The sequence below is a fragment of the Cryptomeria japonica genome, chromosome 1 (assembly GCF_030272615.1).
Source record: "Cryptomeria japonica chromosome 1, Sugi_1.0, whole genome shotgun sequence".
NCBI classification, from domain to species: domain Eukaryota; kingdom Viridiplantae; phylum Streptophyta; class Pinopsida; order Cupressales; family Cupressaceae; genus Cryptomeria; species Cryptomeria japonica.
Window position 1 is genome coordinate 698,630,146 of NC_081405.1, and position 17,495 is coordinate 698,647,640.

Consider the following 17,495-nt stretch of genomic DNA (forward strand, 5'->3'; position numbering starts at 1 on the left):
TTTGTCCAATAAGGTAGCATGCATCTTCTCATAACTTGGGACCTTGTACCCCTTTGGTGCCTCATTAATTGATCTCATTATTTTTTGCCAATATGGTGAGCAAGCAACATTGAATGGTAATCCATTAGCATAGACACATCTAGCTATGTCTTGATTGGTAATCTCTTTACACTCATTGTGAAATGTGATTTCCAAGGGTCCCTTTGATCTCTTATGTGTAGAGGTCACAAGTTGTTGTTCAAGCATGGACAAAAATGGATGGCCCTTTGTGGTTGAGGATGAGAAGGTGATGGAGAGGCTTTTGGTTCTGTCTTAGTCTTTAGCAAAGGATGAGTTACAACATCTTTCTCTATTGCTTGGTTTGCTTTTGCTTGCTTTTCAATATATGCCAAGACTTGTTCCTCTACAAGAAGACCTTTACCATTTGGGGGTGTTGGGACAATATTTGATGCCTTAGTTAGAGATAAAGCATAAATGGGCTTTTACTTAGTTGTTATATTTTGCTTTGCAATGATTACAAATCCAAACATAACCTCCGTTGCTTAGAATTGTTGTACGTATTCAACATATTTCTCAAGGGGAGAGTATGGGTGTGTTTTGAGTGAGGTTGGCTCCCAAAGTTAGAAGTAGTTGTCAATTTAATACCTAAGACAACAAGCTCTATAAACAGCACATTTGAAACAAACCAAAATGAGGAAATGTAAAAACAAAACAAGAGAGTTCATTTGCAAAAAAAATAAAGGAAGAAAAAACCAAAAACTTAAAAAGACCTACCTCTTTGGAAGAAATCTTCCTCTACGATCTCTTTGAGAACAAATCAACACTTGCAAATGCATAGGAATAGCGCAACAACAATTGGATTGGAGCATTCAACGATCAATCTTCAACTCTCTGCGTGCAATGGCAAGCAAAAAAATAAGTTCACAATGGAGCAAAATATTCTTGTTTTTCATTCACAATAGCATAACTGAGATATATTTTGCATTTTAGATATTTTGTATGGGCAAATTTAGGGTTGGGGGGTTGAATTGCACTTTTTGAGTTTAAAAAAGAGTTCAATAAGGTAAACAAAATCCAAATTCCTCTTGGGTTCGACGAGTGGTGTGTTTTGGAGGCAAAATTCACTAGGGCCGGACCCATAGTCTATGGCTGGTACCCTGCCCAGACCCACAATGGACTGGCCTGAGACCTCGGACTAGGTTCGAATCGGACCAGGACCTGAGCCTTTCAGGCAGCGAATCGGTATCTTAGCCTTATTGTGCCCCATTTAGGCAGCCATAAAAATAAAATATTTAAATTGTCCTTTACAATAATTTTTAAATAATATTTAGGATTACCTTGAATTCTAGGATTACCCCTCGGTCCACTTCCCTAATAACACATTTTATTAAAACTTGTAAGTTGTCCTTTAAAATATTATAGTGACTAGGACAAAGGACAAACTTAAGTTATTATCATTGAGATAATTGTCCTCACTTTACCCATAAGCCTATGGTAGATAAATAAATAGGCTTAGGTGCATTTGATTAACTTTGGTTTGAAATGGGGACATGACATATGAAATGTTAGGAATGTTCCAAGATTGAACAACAATTTACTCTAGTCCTAACATTCTTGTGCAATTTAATGGGAAAAATTGCATTGTTTGTAATGCTAAACAGGATAAAGTGTTTATAAAGGTTTGTACAAGTTTGGTAACCTTGTTTTGCATGCTACATTGGAGGAACTGTGGTTCGGTCATAAATCCGAGGAGATCAAGGCAAAATCCATTACTATGGTACCCATTGATTGATGTACCTTCCAGTTCATGGGGTGTTCCAATTCATTAGCCTTTGGGTGGTTCTTTGTGCATCAATGATGCATAACCAAAGGTGTCTCCATTTTGGTTGAGGTTCAGCCCATACAGAGCTCATTTCCGGTTGTCATTTTGTCTTTGTAGCATTGCTTGTCCTGCTTCAAAGGCCCTAGTGTACTTTGAAGGTGAGCCCGATGCATCACTTTGAAAAACAAGAAAATTGGTTGCTAATTCCATAGCAGAGATCATTTTGTTCTTTTTGCATATTTTCTTTAGTGCTTGCCATCATGAAGATTGCTCATGGAGACATTTCTTCCTATCTTTGCACATATTCAGGGCCATATTGTACCTAAATGACAGCCTCCAAATCCTTCCAATTTAGTCATCAAAAAGGGTGTTTTAGAGTATCAGTTTAATATTATAATAATGTGAATGTGTGCGCTTGTTTGTAGTATGTAGTTAGTTTGTTGTAACTTATGCGTATTTTTGGTATGTAACTACTTTCTGTTTTTATCATATGATCAGTAATGTAACGCAATGCTCTCAACTTAAGAAAGCATGCCATTTTCTCTCAATCTCATTCTTTGTTTTTTACCAACTAACAAAAGAAATATGAAAATGATAGTAGTAAAAACAGGAAATAAAACTATTGAAATAGGTATATAATTTAGTAAATAAAATAGTAAATAACTAAGTAATACAAGAAAATAGGAAGTACTATACTTTGTAAATAAAATACTAAGTCATACTTTTTGAATACCTACGTGATTAAATTTGCCATAAATAATTTGTACAAATATAAAATAGATTTTAATTTTTTTTTAAATATTTGATAAAGTAGTAAGTAAAACTATTAAAAAAGTAGCTGTGCATTTAAAAAAATAAAATTGTAAAAAATATACATGTATGTATGTATGATAATATGCAAATAAGGGCATAGTTCAAAAGGGGTGCATGCAGGATATAAAAGAAAATAACTAACATTGTAGGAAAAGCAAGATCCATATGCTGCAGAGTCTCCTTTGAGTGCATCTTAGTGGAAACTTCAAATCAATTTGACAGGAAGCACTCATCTTAGTGGAAACTTCAAATCAATTTGACAGGAAGCAGCTGTAATTTCTCCATCTGAACTCCTTAGAAGGTGATCCTTATTTTGGAATTCATTTCTACTTCAACATCTATTCACGCTGTGAAGATCCTTGACTAAAAGAGCAGACTTCTCTTTTTGTGACCACGTAGTTGTATCTTTTGATTTAGTTTTCACCAAATCCCCATGAAATAATTTATCACCAAACAAAATACTGCCATGATAAACTGAAAGAACCTTTGTTTAATATCCTAGCATAGATATCTTGAATATATCTATCGAAAAGATAGCAAGAGATAATCAGTCTTGACATCTATATTGAAATTGTTATTAGGATGAATAAACATCTCAAGAACGATATCTCTTGGCATCTTTTAAATGTATTTATATTTACGATATCTATGCTAGTTTAATGCATTTGTATATGTAGGGTGCCTATAAGTAATCTTCATATGTTATTGACAACCTTGAGGAATTTCCTTATCATTCAAAGAGGCCTTAATATTAAGTTGTCACTGGCCTAAAGGATTTTGTGCATTTTTTTAATCATTTAATGCTATCACAGTTGCAAAGGCTTGAGCCTTGCAAAACCACTTTCATTTGGAAATGCATTCCAACATATCACATGCATATTCACTAACCTTTCATTTGATTGCATAACCTTAAAGAGTGTCATTAATAAATCTATTTTCACTAATTGCACAAGATGCATGTGTCATGTCTATTGCTTTTGTATTCCTTCCATAGGCCATATGTGGTTTCCACTTTTAGTTGATTGTTTGTATTCATTTGCGGCAAATTTGTAATTATTTCTTTTGGTCTTTTTTCGTGGACTGACAGGTCACTGTTGGATTTTGCAGGGGTTGCTGGTGGTACAGCTTCCGGAAAGACTACGGTTTGTAACATGATCATTTCACAACTTCGCGATCAACGTGTTGCTCTTGTGAATCAAGTACTATTCATTGTGTATCCCATCATTATTTGTTTTAAGTTTTAGCTATTGAACCTTTGAACATTAGTTTGAGATAGTTTCCATTTTAAGCCTTGTCAAGATTGCCTGTTTGGTTATTCAACATATATCTTGAAACCCAAAGAACGAATTGGGGCTTTCTTGCTGATATTTCTAAGTTCTAAACTTATTTACTTTGCTTATATTGGAATCGGGGATATGCATCCCTTAAAAGTTTTTAGCCAAATGTGAAAGTAGATATGAGAATTTATTTTTTAACAAACGTAAAAGTATTCTCTTTAGTTCCCTTGTGAACCTTATTTTTGAAATTATCTTCTTTAAAGAACTCATTTTTGTCTGACATTTTCTTAATGGAAAGGAAGTTATTTTACATGTCTTGCTGCATATAGAAGTTTCATCTTTTTTTGGTTGACTGAAATAAAGTTTGATTTTTGTTTTATCTATTTTCACAGGATTCATTTTATCATGTTTTGAATGAAGAAGAGTTGAAGCACGTTTCCGACTATAATTTTGACCACCCAGGTAATAAGTTAATTTTTGTTGGTGGCTTGATTGGTTCTAAGAGGATTTTTATATTGCAAATTGCATTTCTTTCCTGAGGTTTTACCGTTTCGGGGTTGGGCACAGGGGTTTTGCTCTAAGTGAAATGCAACTTTCACAAGGTATGCAACATATATGCTCATACACAATCTGGGAAAAATTGGATGTGGACAAATAGTTAATATGCTGACAGACTGTAATTATGCTTGACAGAACTGAAATTTGCAGAATTGATTTTACAAAATCCTCTGATACTGGTTTTGGTCTATTTTCTTCATTGTATTGTCATAAGTACGAATACATTTTCTATTGTTACTACTCTCTTCCCTAGATTCCATGTTGAAAGTAGACAATCTTTTGATGGGATCGCCTGGGGAGTTAGGCTAGCTGCATGTCTTATCCAACTGATTATGCATAAAATTTTATTCTTGAAAATAATGTCCCAAACGATTGACATTTTAAAATTTCAGAATATTCTCTTCATCTTGGTAGGGATTATGCAGCCCAAGGTCTTTACTTTGTTTTAGTGAATGGTGGAAAATAGGCAGACATATAGTAGAGTTTTGGAGTGAATGCTCATGGAACAATTGCAATATTTTGTAGGGATAATTGGAACTTTTTATGTTTGCATTCAATCTAAAGAAAATAAATAAGAAGAGAGGTTATTAGTGTACAAGCATAAGTTGACTCAATCTCACTCTATGAAAACCCTAAAACAAAGGCATTAGTTTAGTTACTGTCTGTTATGTTGAAACTAGTGATGGAGATTTTGCACATTTTGTTTAAACACATGGTTGCATTTAATCGACAAAGATTTTGTTGTTGTTATTCTTTTTCACCAATGAGCTTTATAAATAAATTTCTATTTTAGTTTCATATTAGACAAAAGGAGGCAGACAGCACATCAGTTTTGGCAGCATTGTAGATTTCCAAGAGGAAACTGAAGGAAAGATACCATACATTGGGAGAATATATTTCTTAACATAAATGTGTAACTAGTTCAGGTATCTTAAAACATATCTGTTAAACTTGAGGTGTCAACCTCAAGGTACTGATCTTAAAATCGAGGGAAATTAATTTGTAGGCTATGCACCCTAAAAATGTCTGGAATCTATCCTGAAATTTTTAAAGAAAAAATATCTAAGAGAACCTATCTTAAACTGTGGGAAAGTAATTTTTGGACTATGCAACTTAAAGTAAATATATTTAATTAAATTGACGAATGAAATCTGGAAAAGATCTATATATTGAATTTGAATTTAAAAGAAAGTGTCATATTACAAAAAACATTTTAAGCACCAGCTTGTAGGTGCTAAGCAATCACAAAAAATGTGGTAAAAACACATAATACTACAAGATCGTGTGGACAATGACCAAGATTATGAACAGGAAAAGCATTTTGAAGAAACAGAGCAGGCTTAGACAAATTCTGAAATAAACAGCTAAGGCAGTAACCAAAAAGTGACTAGGACAAAAGGAGTTTTTTCTACAATTTTTTTTTTGGCTAGGGTTGCAGAACAGTTTCCTGTTGTCAGTGCCAATAGGTGGCCAGCCTTCATAGTTCCAAGCCGAGTAACAATGTAATGTTTTTGATTCTTTTTGCCATATTCCCACATTTTGGCCCTTATTGAATTTCAGTTAGGATTGACATGTTTCATTTTTTTGGCTTGTCCATCCTTCCTTGAGTTTAAATGATTTTCCACTCCATGGAATAACACTGTTACAACCATTATTCCCATTGTATAATGCCTTCTGGTATAATTAAAATTATCAACAATAGCTTGGTCTATCTTTGTGAAAGTTTAGGCATCTGTTGTTATCAGGCAAGGTACTTGTTGTGATGTATTCACACATCACCCCATTGCAAATGGGGACCCTCCCCACTTTTTTGCTTTCTAGGGTAGTCTTAGCTTAGTTGTTGGTTGTTGTCGAGTCTTTGCTATTATTCTTTTGTTTGTAGTTGCTCAGGGGTTGATCAAATCTCCCTCTTTAGGATGAAGTGAGGTACAACATTATCTTTGCCCTCCAAAGCTTCAAGTGGTTAGCATTCTAAGATTAGACTAGAAGATGAAGATTCCCTTTGTCCTAGAGCATTGTTAATCTTAGTAGCGGAAGATGAAACTCATAGTTAAGACGCATGTAAGAAAGTTTTGAATCATGATTTTCTCTAGAGATGAAAATTTGATAAACATAGTCTCAAAATCTTGACAAAACTTTGGAATGCAAATGGATTGCAAAGGTCTCCAAATAGGCCAATTCACTAATGGATTGCAAAACTAGTCAAATTGGCCAATCATGGTTTTGGGTTTGCAAAAGAACCTAAGTTAGCAAATCAAATGGAAAATTGCAAAACTAGTTGATTTGGCCGATCACACCATGACTTGCAAAGGTCTTTTGAAAATCTGCCATGATAATGACTTGTAAAGGTACTTCAAAAAGCCCCCTAAGTGAATGAGTTGCAAAGGTCTTGTTATCACAAAAGCTTGCACCCTTGCTGGGCTATCAACTCAGCAACCTCGTGAAACATGGAAACAACCCCGAAGTGTGGGACCTTGCGCAAGGGGGTTGAATCTCCGGAGAAGGCCAACTTCCTTCTTAATCCAAGTGCAGGTGTTGAACCAACTCAACACTTCAAATCTTACTCCTAAACCTATCCTAACAGCTTGCAAGGGAAAAGGGAAGAGAGAAATGCTTAAAATGAAAGGAGGTGATGCACCAAGATAAGAGATGTTTCTCTCCCCACCCAGAGATGACACTAGGAATCAATTGAAATAACTAGGAGATGCACAAACTTCAGTTGCATGAATGACCCCAATGCATGTATGGAGGTTAGAACTTGTTGAATATCGAGAGGGGAGAAGGTTTCCCTCAAGTCACACTCAGAAATAAATTAACACAACATATATGAGAGAAGAGCCATTAAACATACCTATGATGAAGGTAAAGAAATATACATAGTATGCATAAGTTGAAGGAAGGCAAGAATGATAATTTCAATTCATTCAAAGGCCAATGGCCAAACTTACAATTGCAGAAATGCACAAATACACAAGTCTTTAAGAGAAGTGAAAAAACATAGAATAGCTTAAGCCAGCGGGGAGAGAACCCTTTACAATGAGGCCTAACTACCTTATATAGAAAACTGGTTGCAAGAGTTGTTGGAGCATTAAAAACCTTGAGTGTTGATCACACCATCTAGAAGTGTTGCAAGCTGGAAGGAATTCGGGAAGACTTCAGAAGCACAGGTTGTTGAAGTTGGGGGGACAAGGAAGGAACTTCGGAACCTCAGGCTTTTGGAGTTCCGGGAAGGAGAAAGGAGAGGCAGCAAGGAACTTCGGAACCTCGGGGTTCAGGGGAACTGGAAAAAGGGGCTAATGAAGGAACTTCAAAACCTTGGGGTTCCGGAGTTTTGGGGAAGAGGGAAAAGGTAGCAAGGAAGGAACTAGAGAGAAAAGGAAGCAAAGGAAGGAACTTCGGAACCTCGGGGTTTCGGAGTTCCGAGGAAAGGAAGAAGAGACTAAGAGAAGAGAAGAGGAGACCTAGCAAAGGAACTTCGAAACCTTGGGGTCTCGGAGCTCCGGGGATTGGAAAAAAGGCTAAGGAGGGAACCTCAGAACCTCAGGGTTCCGAAATTCCAAGAAAGAGAGAGTAGGCTAAGGAAAGGTACTTCAGAACCTCGGGGTTCTGGAATTCTAGGGAACTGAAGAGAAGAAGGCAAGGGAAAGGAAAAGGCTAAGGAAAGGAACTTCGGAACCTCGGGGTTCCGGAGTTCCGGAGAAGAGAGGAGGAGGCTGAGGAAAGGAACTTCCTCCAGACAAGACAACCCTTCACACTTCATAATTCCACTGCTTTTCTCTTTGATCAATTGGGGCAGTGCTGGTCCATGGAACATATCTCTTATCGGTTCTCACTGATGGACCAAGGGTGTCATAAAATGACAACAGGTTCCTTCAAAAGCCGCTTCAAGTAAATGTTGCAAAGGTCCCTTCGAAAGCCGCCCTCAATCCAAAGTTGCAAAGGTGCCTCAATAGGCCAATAAGACCAAATGATGCAAAGGTGGTTCAAATTTCTGCCAAGATTGCTAAGTCGCAAAGGATAACCAAAAGGCTGAAATGATGATCAAAATGAAGAAGTCAGCCTTCAAGAACTAGCGCTCCCAAGCAAAGAACATATTAAAATGTTTCTTTTAAGATGCAAGTTGGCCTATGGGGGAGTTGGAATGAAAAGACACATCCTTAGCCCTCAACGCCTATATAAGAGAGTATTCTTGTTCATTTCAAAACATTATCCAAGGAAGCGATTTGATAACCATTTCTGATCATTTCATTTGATCAAATTTCACTTGAAGGCAGTGATTTTGGTTGAGCGAAGATTTCAAGATCAAATTGAAGACATCTTTTATCCACTTTGAGGGCAAAATTGTGTGAGAATTCACATTGCGTCAGACCTATAGCAAGCACAAAATCAGACATATAAAAGTGGAAAGTAAGTGAAATTAGTGTGTATTCTATGTATTTGACACCCTTTTGTTTGCTTTGCAGGTGATTAAATGAGGAATCAAGGACAAGTCAACATCAAGATCTAGCTCATGCAAAGCAGAGATCAAAGTCAAGACCTTGGAGCATAAAAGAAAGAAAACTTACAGGATGATGAAAGAAAGTTACAATCTTGAATTCCCTTAAAGATTCCAAGGATCAAAGATAGTACACCAGGTGCACCATTCATCAAGTGTATCATGAACAAGGGAGGATCAATCAAGGTCATCACATAGTCTACATCAAACATGATCAAGGAAACAAATAGTTTCAGAAGAGTTAATCAAAGTTTGTTAGATCATAACTATGCTTCTCATCATCAACACGTTGAGCAAACTGAATAATGTTGAGTATCAAGAGATATTACTCAATACTCATTCATGATGATGAATCAAGTCTACAAGTACGAGCTGAGATGGCATCCTAGTCATCACTCAACCAATCAGAGGAGTCCATTGTCATTATGTCCAGATACAATGCACTTGACTCATCTTATGGAGACACAAACTTTGAGCTACCTATCCTCATATTTCATTGGTTCACAATTAATATTGAACCTAAGCATTGTAATTATTTCATTGGCTAGAATAAAGTTTGTTGTAACAAACCTTAATTAAGGTTTCATTGTAAAATCTTGGCAAAGTAGGGGGTTAATAGTTAGTAAAGGGGGTTAATAATTAGTAATTGATCAATAGATAATAGCTAGTTAGCAATTAGAATATAAGTTAGATTAGGAGAAGGTAAAGATTGTTGCCAAAATCTTGTTGTAAAGAGCATTTGATTTCATTGAAGCTATGGTGAATTAATGTGTCATTTCAATAAGTTGTATGGTCTTTATTTTTCAATTCATTTCCTTTCATATTGATTAGTTGAATGATAGAGCGATGTGCATGATTCATGGTGAAACTCCTAATCCATACCACTAGCAGTTTGTTAACGCAAACTCGCTTTGTGTGGTCAACTGGAATACGTGAATGGGTTTAAGTTCAATTGTTATTCAATCACTGATATGCATTCAATTAATGGTGTCTATGCTTGATAATGATTTGAAAATCATCTAATGTCCTTAGAAGATTGCACTAAGCTTGGTGGAGTTGTTGCTTTGCATGTCAAAGCAAGGCTTAGTGAGGTTTCACCAAAGATTATCCATTGTCTCTTGCATTCTTAGGAGTAGCGTAGTCTTCCTAAACTCTATGCCTTTTGCCCTTTTTTTATTCTCCAAGCAAGTAGATAGAATCTAAGTTCCAGCAATTCAAGCATTCAATTATTCAACAAAAGGCCCCTTGAAGAAACAACAATCACGACCAACTGTGCTTATCCACACGTCGTGACCTGACATTGAAGTATCTTGGAGTTATATCAAGTGATCTTTGTGCGAATCTTCAGCATTTGAGAGACTTTGATTAAGAGAGGATAAGATACTTTTAGGTATTTTATTCTGTGTTCGCATGTGCCTAAAAAACACATCAACGGTGCTATTTATAAATTATTCTATATGATCCTCTGACTCATGTAGTATCAAGAGAATCATTAAGCTTTGAAGTTACGGGGAATAGTTTTCTAGCTCAGTATTGTGATAAAACTTCACAGTTTGCTCAGCGTCAAGTGGAATCTCACAGGCACACAATTTCATTCTTGTTATTATTTTATAATTATCTTCCTGTCTCACTTAGTTCCCTTCTTTTATTCAAGGGGTTACCGTTCATACCTATGCATATGGGTGTTTTTCTTTAACTATGCACATCATGATTTGTATATGAGCCCGTGAATTAGGCATTTTATTTGTTTTGATTCTGGTTAGAAATTGGTACTTGCAGCATTCCAGTGTTGAAGACCCATTCTTATGATAATATCATTGACTTTTATCACAAATCGTTTCTTATATGGGTATATTTGAATGAATTGCTTCATTTCACTTACTCATCACTTGTTGGGTTGCAAGGCTTACTGTTTCAATTCAAAACAAATGGGTGTTCCATGTAGCTTGTGGACAATAATTGCAACATCTACAACAGAAATATGGGGCAGTTTACTCAAACTTTGGAGGAAATAGTAGTTTCCTGTGTGTAGTTAGATTTATTATTATCTTGTAATTATCTTCCTAGTTCACTTACATGCATGCATTGATAGAGTTAAGGTTTATGTTGGGCTTACAACTGAATCTAGTAAACCTAGTCATAACTTAAGTATCCGATATGCATCTTCTTGTATGCATGTATGACAAGTGACCAACTGTGGCATCCAAACCAAGTTTACTCAGTGATAACAGATGACTAATTACTACTTGGTTCTCAAGGGTTCTCTTTCGACTCATGACAAGTGGGTGGCCAATGCAACTTGTGGGCAACAGGTTCCACATCTAACAGAAGTGTGGGGCAATTTATTTAAACAAGGGAAAATGATAGGGTGAAGTGGAGGCTTGTGTAGGTAGATTTATTATTGTCTTCTAATATCTTCTCAGCTTCTTGTATTGCTGGCATGTATGGAGTTAAGTTTACATTGGGTTCACAGCTTAATTTAGTAAGCCTAGGCACAACTTAAGTGTCCAATATGCATTTTCTTGTACATGTGTTACATGCAATCAACATAATTGGATGTTTGTAAACTATTAATTTTCTTTTGGTGAAGAGAGTACTGCATGCATAGTTGTGTAAATCTCTCTTCTCTCATTCATGTGTGTTTGCTTTTTCATGGAATTCTCTCTTCACTCGTGGAAATTGCTGCCTTGCTCTACTTGTGCAAATACATGTATTAAGAGTAAGTGCTAAAAACAATCAGATGCATTAGTTTCATATTTATAAGAATAGATCTTGAGCTGCAACATCTATGATAACAGCCTTCAAAGAACTTGATTTTCCACAATGGTCAAAAGTCTCTGGTATATGACAATTGAGAAGTAAGAAACCTATGTACTTGCAACCTGTTTGTCTGTGAACATATTCAGTAATGCAAGATCTAGAGAGCATGTCTGTGCAGGTAATCCATCAGTTGCTAAATCAAATATAGCTGAACTATGTCTTATAAGCACTTCTAACATGAGTAACCATGGTTATTTTTCAATGCTATTACTTCTAGTTCTGGATCAGCTGCCTGTCTTATTTTGTTCATTAGCCATCATGTAAATGTTCAGCAACTGAAATAGCTTGAACCTTTTAGATGTTGAATATTGTAGAAGCCTAGAGGACAAAGTTTTGTGGTTTTTGGCTAATTTACAAACCTGTGGTTCTTACTAGGTCTTTTCTTTGCAAAATGAATTGGAGTCTGGAGACACCAGGTTTTTCAATTGTTGTCATCATGGAAGATCTATTATCTTGTTTGTAGTTAGTTGAAGTTTTTATTATATTTCACATTTAAGAGTTGGGGATTTGTGACATTATCAATTATAGTTGGAATCTTGAAGAGTTGTGTCTAGTTATCCCTTTTAATGCTTAATATTTTTGGATTTTTTATTGTAGATGTTTATCTCTGAATTTTTTTTAGCGGATGCAATATTTTATAGATGCAAATTTTTATATGGCTTATGAATTTTATCCTCAGATGCATTTGACACAGAGCAGCTACTTGATTGCATGATGATGTTAAAGCAGTGGAAGTCAATTGATATTCCTAGCTATGATTTCAAACATCATCGAAGATGTGTGCCTACCCGAAAGGTATTCTTTTTCCAGTTGTCCTTTTTCAGACTTCATTAATATGGGAAGCGAACACTGTGATATTCCAAGTTCCAGCCAATCAAAATGAATAAGTGCCATGCTATGTTTAGGCTGGAACCCTTGTAATGACCAATACACATGTTTTGGCACTTGTAGTTGATAATTCAAGTTTCAAATAAAAATTCGAAACAATTAAACTGACAGTCATTTATAAGGGGAAGTCTCTGATGCATAAACTTAGATTCTTTGTCATCCCAACAATTCATGGGGTAAGAGTGAGGGAGGCAAGATGGTTTAGAACTTTAGAGTGATGAGCCATATAATAAGTAAGGAGTCAAGAGTATCTTTCCAAAGGACATTAGACAAAACTCAGTCTTGGTTGTGATGGTGGAGAAGGAATATTTGCTGTATGTAAATTGGGAATGATGTGTAGGCATAGCATTCAAGAATTTGAGTTGTATAGATGCAATCTATAAGATGCTGACCTTTCTGCTATGATGGCCAAAATTGACATGGATGGTATAAACTTCAAGGTAAATTTGTGGATTTAGCATGATTTTTTTTCCATGTGTACGGAAGCTGAGATTGAATAATTGAGGACAAGATGAAAATAAATCAGAAATAGGATAGAACTGCTTATTTTCTAGTGCTTTAAGGTGTATCAGCATCTTTAATAGATTTTTTTTTCTAATTACAAAGTACAAACTTTAGGACAAAGCAAAATTTTAAATGGTGTTAATTTTGATCTGGGTGCAAAATATTTTATCCTGCATGTTCTTTTTGTTAGTAGATGTTCAAAGTATCTATGCTGTAGTCTATTTCTCTGTTGTAAATCCAGGACCAATATCCAGATTTCAAGCCTTATTTTGTTTTTCCTGCAGGTGAATCCATCAGATGTTATCATATTAGAGGGATTATTGGTTTTCCATGATCCACGGGTCCGTGAGTTGATGAACATGAAGATTTTTGTTGACACAGGTTTCATTTTTTCCCTTAATAGCTTCTGGTTAATACAGCTTGTTCGAACATATTGATCATTAACATACCAAGTACCTTGATGTTAATACTTTATTAATCGAGATACTAATCTGTTTTACTTGGAAAAGGTGTATTCTGTCTCTAAAGGCCACATTTCAAAGTATTAAAAATACAGAACTACATTTGGAGCTTAAAGTAATTTTTCGTTTACACTGTAACAGTTGGGAAAAAAAATTCAAAGGATTTGCTGATCCAATACAATGGAGTTACATTTGTAATACAGCAAGTGTACCTTGAGCCTTTTAGTCAGTTGCAACTTAGATAGGGTTTATCGCTTTATTTTACTTTTGTATAACTATAAAGTATTGTCTCAAATTTTATCATTTATGCCAAAATTTTTTTACTAACAAAACAATCATTTCTTTGCCATTTCAGGTGGTTGGCCTTAATTAGATCTCCGTTGTTCCAACTGTTTGTTTTGGCATTTTGCTAAGCATCATTTTTTAATACAGCTAGACATAGGATACTTTTGCTAACAATAATTATTGCTTCTACACTTTACCTTTCTTCTCATTGAATGCCTTTGAGGAGTGCAGGCTAGAAAAGGAGAAGTATATGCAGAAGAATCTTTCCATGATCAATATGTTTGAATTCTCCTTAATACATAATTTATTGTTTTAAACTTTTAAGTTTAAACATTACGTATCTATGTTGTTTTTGATCTTTTGTGCTTTTCTTAGGAATGAGATAAAATATATCCCATAGTTTTAAAATTTTTTGCAACCATTTCACTTTGAGAGTTTGAGGACAAGCTTGATTTATAATTATTGCTCTGTACTTCAGTCTGCAGTTTCAACGAACCCTTTATGAGTTTCAATGAATCTTGTGCAAGCTTGACCTCCTTTTTAACAAGGTGCTATGCATCGTCTCGTAACATAGGCTCTTGTATCCTTTTGGAGCCTCATTTTTTTTCACCATTTCTTGTTGATATCACGAGGAAAGAACATTGAAATCTAATCCATTTGCATAAATACATCTTGCTATGTGTTGATCGACGATCTCTTGATACTCATTTTGAAATTCCATTTCCAATGGCCCCTTTGGTTTCTTATTTGTAATAGCTTGCTTAGGCATGTAGAAAAATGGGTGGCACCCTACCACAATTTTAGGATTAAAGGGAGGTAGAAGGATGATTTGTTTGCCAAAAATGATGATTTTATCTATGGCTTTTTGCTTCATCTACTTGCTCCTCATTAATATATGTATCACTTGCTTTGATGGCATAGGTGCACCATTCTTTCCAAAGAAAGCTTTGATGTATTGTTTAGGTATGCCACACAAATGGGCTTTGAATCAACTATATGAGCTTGAATTCTTGTTACTACACCCATTGCAACTACAAATGTAGTCTCCAACACCTAAAATTGGTTGCATCATAGCAATATATTTCCAAAGAATAGAATTTGAATATGTTTTGAAGTGGAATTGATCGACATAGATAAAAGTCCTTGGGGCTTGGACTCGGGCTCGTCTGAGTCTAGAGCGAGACTCATCAAGACCTTTTTTCATTTTTTTTTCTAATTAAAATCTCAAATCATACTTTTTTAGGCTTTTTTTCAAGAAATGTTTTGTATCCAAAAACCCTAAAATGTCCCTAAAAGCATCATTTCGTGCGATATAAAGATCATTTTTCTCTCTTCACTCCTCTTTTTCTTCCCGCATCCCTTCTATCGTTGGGTTTTTCACACATTTAACACCTTGTGCAACTTATCATTGCTACCCCTCAAACCCATTAGCGTCTCCACTCCCGAACCCCCACTACTTAGTGGGACCTACCTTAGATGCCTTCATAAGATGGATGCAAGCTCCTTTGAGCCATAGACTTCTAGTTATTGTTTTGATATTTATTTGGAACATTTGATGTCATGGATTTCATATTCCATGAGTTCTGTATACTTTTGACAATATTTAAATATCTAAGTGTGCTATTTCCTTCAACCATAATTTGTGTTTATAATTATATGATCGATGTATATTTGTATATGTGATTAAATTAGCTTCTACTTGATGATGCTATTGTGTCTTTAAGGTTTATTAAATAAAGGGTGCATGAAACAAGTTTTAAATCCTTAAAAATCTCTAATTTTCCTGGGTTTTTAAATTGCCGAGTCTACACTGAGTTTTTTTCCTCTTGTCGAGTTTTAGTCTCGTTTTTATGATATATATAGCAATGAACCATGGGGATGTCTCTCCCCCCCAACCTCCACGTTTTTGGGACGGGGATGGGGCAACCTATCGCCATCCCTCTGCCACAAGGACTTTCAAAGATGCCATGCACATCCAAACGCCTTTGTGACGTCTTGAGAACGATAGGAAGCAATTTAAAAAAAATATGGTGAAGATGGAATCCTTGTCTTCAAGTCAGTCTCATTCTCTTCATCAGAATATATACATGAAATGTAACAGAAAGTTATATTTCATGCCATTTTCCTTTCTTATACTTCAAGTTATATTTCATGTATATATTGACAAGATGTTTGAGAGTGGTTTCATATCTCTAGGAGTTATAATGCAGATTTTAGGTTTTAAAAGATTTTTAAAATATCAGATAGTCAAATTTTATAATCAACAAGCTCTTATCAGCATTCTCTCTCTCTCTCTCTCTCTCTCTTGCTCACTCACTCACTCACACACACACACACACACACACACACACACACACTTACACTTTATTTACCGTGAACTCTAGACGTATCTCCCTCCCTATCACTCTTCCTCTACCGCCTCTCTCTACCTCTCTTTATCTCACTCTCTTCTCTCTCTCCCTACATCTAGACCTATTTCTCTATATCTCTCTCTCTCTTGGCCCCTGACTCCCACAAGTGGTTCTGCCCTTAAAATCGTTTTGGTGTTGCTCTAAACCCCCATGAAACTATAAATCTAAGCAAGTGATAGGCCAATGATGATCGTGATGATAAAAATCACATAATACATATCCCTTGGTTGCAAATATATGCATGTTTCATTTATAGTTATACAAATTCCTTACACATCTTTTTATAACTAATTTTTCAAGTACTATATGTGTTTGTACCACCACCTCCCAAACCCCCTCCCCCCCCCTCCCCTTCACTTGTCGCCTCTCGCTGCCATCCCCAAGCTTAGGCCCTTTGTCCCCCTGTCCTTGAAACCCGTCTCCCTGTCTTGAAACTCCATGGCACATTGATATATAGAGATATGCATCTTTGACCACTTGGAACATGTCTTGAGGAATGGGACACGTTTCTCCATTCTAGAAACAAGGTAAAGACATCCTTGATTGTAGGAAATATCTCACTTGTGTTTCCTTGCATCTTTGTTTAAAATAAAAAACAAAAAAACAAAAAAATACAACATGCAAAATGTCATGCAAGGTTTTTAATGCTTGTCCACTGCTCAAAACAAACATGAAATACATTCTACAGTCGTTATTTATATTTTATTGTCGGGTGAGGTTTTTTTTACACTCTGGACTAAATGTTTGAAGCAGAAGAAAGGATTAGTCAAATATGCGTTGAAGGTGTTTTGGTATACCATGTTGAAAGCATGGCTTACCATTTAATACATGTGAGGGGGGCTCCAGGATCTATAATTATGCAGTCACATGTACAATGAGATATGAAAATAATATTATATATTCTATTATATATCAGAAATATTAAAGAATATAGAGAAGTATATTCAGACGAACCATGTTTGCATAAGAGACTATAATTCTTATATAGATATATTCAAAGTTCATATAAACATGAAAAAAATGGCATCTCCAAGTACTCTTGTCTCCTATTTTTCAAAAAGAGAGTTGGACCCATTCTTAGATTGTGTTCAAATTGGAGTTGGATTTGGCTTCTATGCAAATTGAACCAACAACATTGTAAGAATCGTCTAGGGAGATAGC

General features: G+C 35.6%; 1 protein-coding gene across 1 annotated transcript in view; it reads left to right on the forward strand.

The window, feature by feature from the left end:
- Positions 1-17,495, forward strand: part of LOC131044647 (uridine kinase-like protein 3) — a 96,275-nt gene that overhangs the window by 33,927 nt on the left and 44,853 nt on the right. Inside the window, exons 3-6 of the mRNA XM_057978011.2 lie at positions 3,743-3,834; positions 4,305-4,374; positions 12,465-12,580; positions 13,462-13,558. Of these exons, the coding sequence (XP_057833994.1) occupies positions 3,743-3,834; positions 4,305-4,374; positions 12,465-12,580; positions 13,462-13,558 (375 nt within the window). The remainder of the gene's footprint in view (positions 1-3,742; positions 3,835-4,304; positions 4,375-12,464; positions 12,581-13,461; positions 13,559-17,495) is intronic.